Raw genomic sequence first — 9,442 nt, forward strand, 5'->3', positions numbered from 1 at the left:
ATTTCTTCACTGCTGTATGATTTCTAAGTGCCAGTCACCAGCTGGCAGTGTGGAAGGAGATTGGATCTCTCATTGGTGGTGAGAGAGAAGGGCAGCTTGAGGTTGATTGGAGCGCTGGTTGTGGGGAACAGTTGATGGCAACTGAAATGGGAAGAGTTGGCATTGCCGTGGGCATCTTTGTGTAATGAATCAAAGCCACAGGGATAAGACATTGTGCTGAGATGCAGGAGTGACTGGCAGTAGCAGTGGCTATGCCACCTCCACCAACTTCACGGAACCTGGCCCACAATATCCATGTACCTCCTTACTCTAGATTTCTCTCCCCAGCAGGGAGCTAGTTCCAATAGCAGGGTCATCTCCTTTCCCATGGTTTAGTTTCTGGGTCCTAAAGTTCTCTCAGACCAGGGGAGAAGGAAGGAGTCCCTTAGCTGGCCGCTCAGGGTGTCTGTTGATGGCTAACCAATTGGTGTTTTGGCTCATGGGGAGAAAAGGCAGAGCCTGGGGAAAGGTTCTGGAGAGAGACACTAAGGAGCAGAGTGAATAATTGATTTTTCAGTTTGAGAGTCAAACCAAAACTGATTTTTTTTTTACCAAAATTAAAAGAAAAGGGAAAAATTAGTTTGGGGTCAAACAAAACACTTAAATTGACGCAAAACAATCCCCCTCCCTTAGTTAAATTTCTAAATGAAGCACTGTTCTGAAACAAAACGTCTAAATGTTTAATTTTGAAATGATAGAAACAAAAAGTTGTAATGTTTTCACAAAAAATTGCCATTTTTTTGGCTGAAACTATTTGACAAATGTGACCTGAATTTATGAATAGTTTCAGTGGTCCCTCTGCCCCCAAAATGATTTTTTTTGTGAATGTACTATTTGCTGAAAAAAATCGCCAAGTTCTAATCCAAACACACAAACACAGGCCTAGTTTGCATTAGAAAAGTTTAACTGAATAGATTGCAATAAAATTGACCTAGTTAAACCAGTGCAACCTTTGGGATGCGACTCAAATACTTCTAGAATTTTCCATTTCAACAGTGACTTATTAAAAATGTTGTAACAAGCAGATCCTAGATACTGAAATGCCTGTAAATAGAGATGGAAGGGAATCCTGAAATCTCAATTCTGCCACTTGACTTTTCATCCCAAGTCCCTGCCTGTCAAGATAATGCATTGCCAGGTGGCTCTATATGGAACAAAGTGAACATCTTGTAGCCTTTTAAGTTAGAAACATGCCATGTGTCTAATTCCTATGGATTTCCCAGGATGGGTCCTTGTATGGAAAGGTGGCAATCTGAAAATGAGTGGGCATCAACCATCTCACAGCATTTGTATTATATCCCCAGTTTTAACCAGCTCAGTACATTAATCAGTGTTGCATGATTATTTTATTGGACCACAGTTTTTCATATACAGTAGACAGCTGTATGTTTTACATTACTGATGCAGCACAATGTCCAAAACGTAGGGCTACTGTAAATTGATATAATTAACAATATGTAAAGCTGTATGTACATTTGTACTAAGTGACAAATAACCAAAAGGGCAGGTAGATTAATATTCACAAATTATTAAACGTTTCTCTGCACAGGATTTGTCATTCCACTTGCCACTTGAATGTATTTCTACACAGTCCTCTATTCCTTCAGAATTATTTGGTTCGTTTGATGCCCAGTTTGAGTATCCTAATGCTTCACCATTTAGATGCTTAAATGTGCCTTCTGTCTGTATGTCATTTATTCCAAGAAATGGCATTTTTTTATGCCTAGCTGCTATTTGTTGGATGGCGCTGTTCTCTGCAGAATTCCTTGGAGAAGCAAGCAGGCCACCAGCTTGGGAACATGCAGCTTTTGAAGTCTCAAAGTTGCCTTCGGAGCCCTCAGTTTTGAATATTTTTTCACCGACAGTCATGCCATTTGGGAAAAGCAGAACTAGGAAAACACATTAGCATAGTACATCCACGTTACTTTTATCATCCTATAATGGGGAAGCTGCTTCTGGGAGCCTACATAGGAAAAGATGGCTCTTTTGTGACTAACCCTAATGTCAGAACTCTGTGTAGAGATGCACAGCTATTTTTGATGATGTGTTCTGATGCCAGGGCAGCTGAGTTTTATTAGCTCCAAACCAGGAGCTTAAAAAGGGTTTAATCTTTTATTGAGAGCCCTAGATGCAGAGACTACAGGGCCCTGAGGGGAAAACGCTTGAAACAAACACACACAGGAGAAATCTTACAGTTGATGTATTATTGTTATTTAAGGACTGGATAGTGACTTTTGGCACAGCTCTGAAGGAGGGTGTGCATGTATGGTGAACTATCCAGGAACAGTTCTGAGATGCACTGGGGCTCAGTCACCCCTCCTCCCCCGTTTCCTCCTTATTATTGGGGTATAGTAATTTACTGCTTGGCTATACCACCAATAAATCACTATTCACGCTGCACTGGCGCAGTTAGTCTGGTCAGCAAGAAGGGTGGAATGGAGCCAAGGTTCTGTCCCTTTCCCTTCTCTCTCTTTGCCCACCTGCTCTAGAGGAGAAGTAAGCAGGTGAATGGCTTCCCTTGAGCAGGTGTATAGTGAGTTATAATCCTGCCCCAAATTAATAATAAAGGTGAACCTCAGAAATGGGATAAGTCTGGGGATTCTTCTTTTGTGTCCACACACTGTGTGAGGAGCAGGGTGGGGACATCACCTGCGTGCGCACACACACAGACAGCTAGATAACATGAGCAAACACTGCAGCAGTACTATTGTAAGCTGTAGTGTTTTTGGAATAGAAGTGTAGCACTTATTCATAAGGTTACACCCATCAAGAGGGGTAGGGCACAGGGAGAAGCCTGCGGCCATACTTTCAGCTCAGTTAGCATCAGTGCATGTCCTTATATATTATTAAGAGCCTGCTCCTGCTGAAGCCAATGGTAGTTTTGCCACTGACTTTGATGGGAGCAGAATCAGGCCCCATCTGCTGTAAAGATCACAGAACAATTATCTCCCACTCTTCTTTTTGTCCACATGACAGCTAAACTGACATATTGGACACAGCATGGATTCTATACAAATAACACTTTTGTAGTCTAAGAACCACCTTAGATTGGATCTTAGCACCTGATCCATTAGTTATCCCCCATGTACAGAAATTTAACAACAGGCTTGAAGGGATTAGATTTTTCTTGGTAAACGTCAATCAATGTGAATTTCACCATACAAACACAAGCTGACAAAAAATAATTCCTTAGACGATAATAGAAATGTATGGATAGTCAAAGTAAGAAAAATGCTGCTTGTGAACTTATTAGAGTTTGATTTAAGGATATTTACTTTGTATATTATGACGTGTGATGTTGATAGTTTGTGTTTTAATGCTTAAAATGCTTCACATTTTTGAATCTCAACATCTACTGCCATTAAATAATTATTGTCTGACCCCTATAATTTCCTACAACTGTGAAAATTTAAATAAATAAAAATAAAAATGCTTAAAAATAAACATTGATATCTGTCAAAATTATATTAAAAATGAATTCTGCCAAGCCTACTTAAGAATAATCTCATTGGTTAACCGCAATAGGACTCCACTTATGTTTAAGTACACATGTGGGACTGACTGTTTGCAGGAGTGGCCCCCTACTTCCCTATGCATCAGAATGGAATTTCTTTACAAAAGCATCAGACAATAGATGGAAGGTTCAAAGTATCAGTGACTAAAGACTGGCCTCAACTAGAACCCTTTTGAACTTCCAGGGAGTTCAGATCTGAAGCTGGATCTAAACATCACTTCTCTGGTTGCGCACATTTGTCAGTGATTGGAAAACATGCCACTTCACCCTGCTTACCTTTCTGGGCTTTGCTGACAGTAGCTTGCAAGGCCTTCAGTTGTACTTGCAACTCCCTCACTTGAATTTTAAGATGATTAAGTTCTGAGCGATAACATAATTGCATTACTCATACTGTCTCATTACAACAAGGAAAAGTTTTGAAAATTATGAACTTAAAAAAAGGCAAGATCTCAGTGAAACCATCTCTCAGACCTGTAATAAATCACTGGTAGAACATTACCAAGGCGTTGCTTTGTATTTCTGAGTTTCTTGACAAGAGCAGGTACTATGAAGCCATAGCTCTACTCTGAGTGAAAGGGAAACTACCCTCAAGTTGTAATTCTCAATAATACCCACAGCAACGCTGGCTTTTAACTTTTAATCATTAAAACTTACAATTAGAAATTTTTTGTCACTTTATCAGTTTTAATAATACATGAGTCTAGTGATGGGTGAACCCTCGAGCTCCACCTATCGATATTACTGTAGTGTCCATCCTGCCCCATAAGAGGCTTCCCTTGGAAGTTCAAGTTTATCAAACTCCATCCCCCAAGTGACCCTCCAAGGCCTAGCTCATTTCTAAGCCTTGCAAATCTTCTGGACTTCCCAATTCCCACACCTCTAAGTGCTTCTTTTCCTTTGGAAATTGACTGGAATAGCTATAGCAGAATAATTATTGTTGTCATGACACAAAATAATTATTCCACTTATAGCCGTGCTTCTCAATTTCATCATGTAGAGAAACCTCGAAGCATTTCTGCTTCTCCATACAGAAATGACAAAGCTCACCTAACGCAATTTGTAAAGTTTTTGCACAAACCAGTCATAATTCAAAAAAGGCCATAGTCTATTCTAGTTAGACCTTTTCTTCACGTATACTACCATTGTCTCAAAAGATTGGTCTGCTTACCTTGGCCTCCACTAAGGCCTGTTGGTCCTCTTTCACCTACTGAACCTTTCTCGCCTTTTGGCCCAGAGGGTCCAGCTTTTCCTGGGAGACCCTGTGTCCCTCTCAACCCTGTCAACCAAGGAGTTGAATGAAAAAGAAAGACCAAAATACAGCAAGTGAGTAATTTAATTTTTCAGCCTTGTCATAGTTTGCAATTGCTGCCATAGCTGCAGATGGGCACAAACTATAATACCCCAAAGTATACCCTATATTATAGGAAGTTCAGATCCTGATGATGATCCAAAGTTCATAACTTGATCCAGTTACCCTAATGGACTCAAAGTAGAAAGCCAGATCAGAACACCTGCAGATGGTTTAGAAGTTTGTATCTGGACTGAACATATTTCTTAATAAAAATATTAATACCCGTGTTTCACTAAAATTCCAGAAATGCTTCTAAGTGTGTCCAGATGTGGGCCAAATGTTCAGCAGGTGTAAAGCAGCACAGTTCTGCTGATTTTTGAATTTCTCAAGAAGATCATTGAGTTCAATGGCATTATCCTTATTTATATCAGCTGAGGATCTGACACAAAACATTTCTGTACAGTCTATTCATGTGCAACATATGCATGGACACATGATTAATCTGGCAAGCCTATACCCATGTACATTATTTTACTTGTGTAAGTATCCCATTGACTTCAGACTCCTCCCTTTTGACCTCAGTGGGATGATTTCCATGACAAAAGATCCCTCCCTTGTGTAAGTGTTTACAAGATCAGGCTTTGCATTTCTGGAGCCTGAAAATTCCACATGGCTGTTAGGAAAGAAGTACCTTATTGATAGGACTTTGGAGTTATTCAGTGGAATTCACCTCAGAGAGCAAATGGAATTATAAGGTTCTTATAACTTTCTATATGTGCAACACAGCAGTTGTGCTTGCATAGGTATATTGGAAACACAGGGAAAGGTTTATAGGGGAAAGTAACAATTGCTGACTGTGTGCTGAAAATCATGTAACCTTTGAACCCTATTGCTAAGGGTAGAAGAGATTGGTTTATGCACTAAATAATGTCCTCTTTAATGCTTAAAGCATCGCTATGTTTTACTGTGTGATCTCACAAATTTAACTATTTTACGGGATTTCAGTGTGACCTGAGTTTATTGAAAAAAAGTCTGCAATGGGGACAATCTGTTCATAGTAGTGACGATAAACGGGGTCATATGATTGTAACATGTTAGTTTAATGCTAGTTTCTTTAGTAAGAAGGAAACCTTTTGTCCCTAGGGCTTTCCTGGCTAAGCATAGCCCTGAGAAATTTTTATATTGTTATACCTAGCTCTCCCTTTTCTCCTTTTGGACCTTCCTTCCCATCTCTGCCTGGTAAACCATTGCTCCCAGGGATTCCACAGGGAATGAACGTGCACGTATTTGCTTTCTCTTCACATGTGCATTGACTGGAGCTGTATTCCCTTACCAATGACATTCCCAGGAGGAGGATGTGAAAAGCATGAAAATGCATAGCTCAAGGCCTTGACCTGGGAAGAATAATGGGAAAATTAAAAACAATGTGAAGAGCATGGCATATTTAACCCCTCCCTCCCCCTTCGCTGAGAACACAGAGTGAGTATGGAGCCCCCAGAGACCATAAGAATTAGGGACCTGGAGCTGTCCTCTGCTCCCGCCTCTCTTCGTGTAGCAAAGTACAGTAAATTGCGCAGCATCATAACACCACCTCAGTTCAGTGCTTCATTTCTGATGAAAACCTACTGTGTAAAATAATATTATGGGAGGCTAATGTCCCATATAATTTGAGGGCTGTTAACCAATGAGTCCATGAGGCCTGGACTAGGACACTAGGCGTGCTGTTTCAGAGGAGCAGGCATGCAAGGGAACAGGAACGACAAGGGGAGCCAGGCGGGCAGGGGCTGGCTGGTCAGAATTCACTTAGCAGCCGGTCTGTTGGACTAAAGGGGGAGCCTTTAGATAAGGCCCAGAAAAGCAGCTGCTCTCCCTGTACCCCGGTTTTTGCCCTTGTTTACAGTGCCCTGGCACTAGCCTTGATGATGAGGAGGAAGAGACGTAGTGCAGCTGAATACACAGTCCTGCAAGAGAGCAAGAAAAGGAGCATTGGCATTTTTCCATCATCCACTGTAGGCTGCCTCGAAAGCCAAATAACAGCCCGTTATATAGTTTATAGATGGGATGTTTATTGAGATGGGTAAAACCGGGAATGGGTTTTGATTTTGCCAACCCATTGGTTGAGATTTAGATTTGCAAAATAAAAACAAGAGTTGATTCAATTTGGGTTCCATTTTACTCATTTACCTCCCTCATCGGGATAGGCATTAGGATTGATGTTAAGGCCTGAGTAAACCCTGCCCACTGAAAAACCAGCATGAGGCAGCTGATGGAGTGAGTCTCTCTCTCAGGTTCTCTATGGTGAGTTCGTCTCATATTGTTTTTTTGGGGGGAGGGGGCGGTGTAAACAGGCTCTGGATCCAGCCCCAAAGCCTGGTGGAAGCTTGGGAGTTGTGTAGGAAGCCAGAATCATTCATTGTAGTCCATAAATAGTTCCATAGTTTTGGCTCATATCTATATTTCATGTATATTGACACAACTGTAAAAGCAAGAAGTACCTCTACTGAAGATACCCCAGTTGTAAGAAGAGTATCAGGCCCTGTATTTCTATTTAGACATCTGGTGTAGGGGATAATTGTTTTACAATGGTGTGTCAAATTCACTGTAATAATAAGGGGAAAACACATAAGAAACGTCCAGAATTTTCCCACATGACACTTGAATTATTTTGTTATTTGATCTGCTGGTGAGCTGAAGGGGGAAAGGCCCCTCCAATGTACATTTTTGTGTTTCGTAAAGAAACAGATTCTACTTTCAAGCAATAGTGCCAAGGAGCTATCATAGAAAATATTTAAAGGATGATGGAAAACCTATGGGTATTTTAAACTTTTGCATATGTAAGCTGCACTTATGTTTTCTTTTAAGGGAGGGAACAATAGCATTTTGTGTTGAATGCACTGAAGTTAACTATTTCACCTTTCAGTACTGAAACCAAAAGCAGCACTAGAAGAATTATTGCTTAATGTTTGACTTGTTTTTCTATTAAACATTTTTTATCCCAGAGAAGTTGGCTAATCTTATTACTGACCAATCATGAAATGTTTCACAAGACTTTGCAAGCACCTTATATGCTCAGCAATGATGAAATGATATTATCAGCTTTCACAGAAGAACGTAGCACTGTAATCACAAAGGTCCCTAAAGCACTTTATAAAACCTACAGACTAGCTATACGACAACCATGTCACCCACCACCGAAACGAAAGCACCTGTGGGGTAACACTACACAACAGTTTACATAAGATACCACATTCTTCTTTTACTTGTGTTTGAACACAGACACACAGAAAATATGCTAAGCTTGTAGAAATCCACTTACCTTGCTAAATAAAAAGTCCAACTGGTGTCTCAGGTTCCTTCCTACTTTAGCAGGCTACTCCCAGCACTTCCAGATGGAGCAACTCCCCTGATCTCAGGGTCTTCTGTACTTTTTTCACTCTCTGTACAGCTTCCTATGCATTCCCCTTACTTTGCAGCTTCTTGCTGCTGTTTCTACCCAGTTAGTTCTACTAATTAACACCAGGCTCCATCCCAAGTGTGGCAAGCAGGGCTAACTGCACAGGGGCTCCAGTTCTTCGGCCTTTAAAGGGGCAGGCCACCCTGTCACACTGATAATCTACCCTTCCCTTACAAAAATCTCAGGACATGATTCTCAGGCAGCTGGCACTCCTGACTACCATTGTGAAAGAAAGTTGCCAGTAATGGGCGTGTGGCTGTCTATTCCAATTGCAAAAGTTTCAACCTTGGAACAACTGAGTACTGTTTACTTTCTACAACCTTTTGAGCTTGGATTATGTTTTATGTACTGGGTAAAAATAAATCAAATAAAAAGTAAGGCTTGGCTAAGACTGTTCTAAGTTAGAAGGGAATGTGTCAATTTTGACTTGGGTAATGTATAGATCTGAATTTGATATGTACTGGTAGAAGCAGCTTGGGTAGGAAGAGTGTCCCAGGCGGGTTACAATTCAATGTGGCAGTCTCTAGTCATCTCTTCTTCCAAGAACCAATGCACCACCTGGCTCCAGCAGGAAATTAAATGCAAAATTTAATTTCCAGATACAAACAAATCCACCAATAAGAACTAGTGTTAATCGTCATTTATCAGTCAGATGAGACCAAAATGGGATAGTTTAAGATATGAGGTACTTTCAAGAAAACTTCTCTTTTAAATAAAGATTCTAGAAACAATACAAATATCCAGTGTGTGTGAAAATCCTCCTTATCCCATCAATATATCTAGGCTTCAATCAAAAACAGGAAAAGAAAAAAAGTGGGGAGAAGTCTGGGCGGGAGAGAAAACGCCTTAATAATATCATAAAATATAGTAAGGGAGGAAAAAAGCCTTGCTAAAAAAATCCTTACTGCAAATATCAAACAGGAATCACTGCTGATATTAATGCTGAAACAGATTTTATACATACACAACTGAAAAATTAAATATTAAAGACTATATTCTGACATCCTTACACTGAGTATTACGTTACTGTGCAAACAGCCCTGTTCTCTTCATTAGGCTACTTGTGGTGTAAGGTATCATCAGCCTGAAGAAGGGTTTCAGAAAATGGCCCTAATTTTCAAAGTACACTTTTTGCAGTATCCCT

At 40.3% G+C, this 9,442-nt stretch overlaps 1 protein-coding gene across 2 annotated transcripts; it reads right to left on the bottom strand.

Annotated features, from left to right (window-relative positions):
- Positions 1-1,366: 1,366 nt before the first annotated feature.
- Positions 1,367-8,527, bottom strand: LOC112113723 (pulmonary surfactant-associated protein D-like). Of its 2 annotated transcripts, XM_024210123.2 has the most exons (5): positions 8,161-8,527; positions 6,036-6,238; positions 4,722-4,829; positions 3,830-3,913; positions 1,367-1,928 (listed from the first exon to the last, which is right to left on the bottom strand). In XM_024210123.2, exons 2-5 carry the CDS (start codon positions 6,220-6,222, stop codon positions 1,552-1,554), a joined length of 756 nt encoding a protein of 251 aa, XP_024065891.1. In that variant the 5' UTR covers positions 6,223-6,238; positions 8,161-8,527; the 3' UTR covers positions 1,367-1,551. The 2 variants fall into 2 exon arrangements, with proteins under 2 accessions (XP_024065891.1, XP_024065898.1); XM_024210130.2 differs by lacking the exon at positions 3,830-3,913.
- Positions 8,528-9,442: the final 915 nt, after the last annotated feature.

This window comes from Terrapene carolina, unplaced genomic scaffold (genome assembly GCF_002925995.2).
Source record: "Terrapene carolina triunguis isolate 2854851 unplaced genomic scaffold, T_m_triunguis-2.0 Scaffold148, whole genome shotgun sequence".
NCBI classification, from domain to species: Eukaryota; Metazoa; Chordata; order Testudines; family Emydidae; genus Terrapene; species Terrapene triunguis.

What these genes read in the sequence shown, in the direction of transcription:
- LOC112113723 (XM_024210123.2), bottom strand. Translation starts at nt 6,222, where the DNA reads ATGCATTTTCATGCTTTTCACATCCTCCTCCTGGGAATGTCATTGGTA. An exon ending in AGGAGAAAAGGGAGAGCTAG is followed by an intron (nt 4,830 to 6,035) that starts GTATAACAATAT and finishes CTTGGTTGACAG; the next exon opens with GGTTGAGAGGGACACAGGGT. An exon ending in TGTCAGCAAAGCCCAGAAAG is followed by an intron (nt 1,929 to 3,829) that starts GTAAGCAGGGTG and finishes GTGTTTTCCTAG; the next exon opens with TTCTGCTTTTCCCAAATGGC.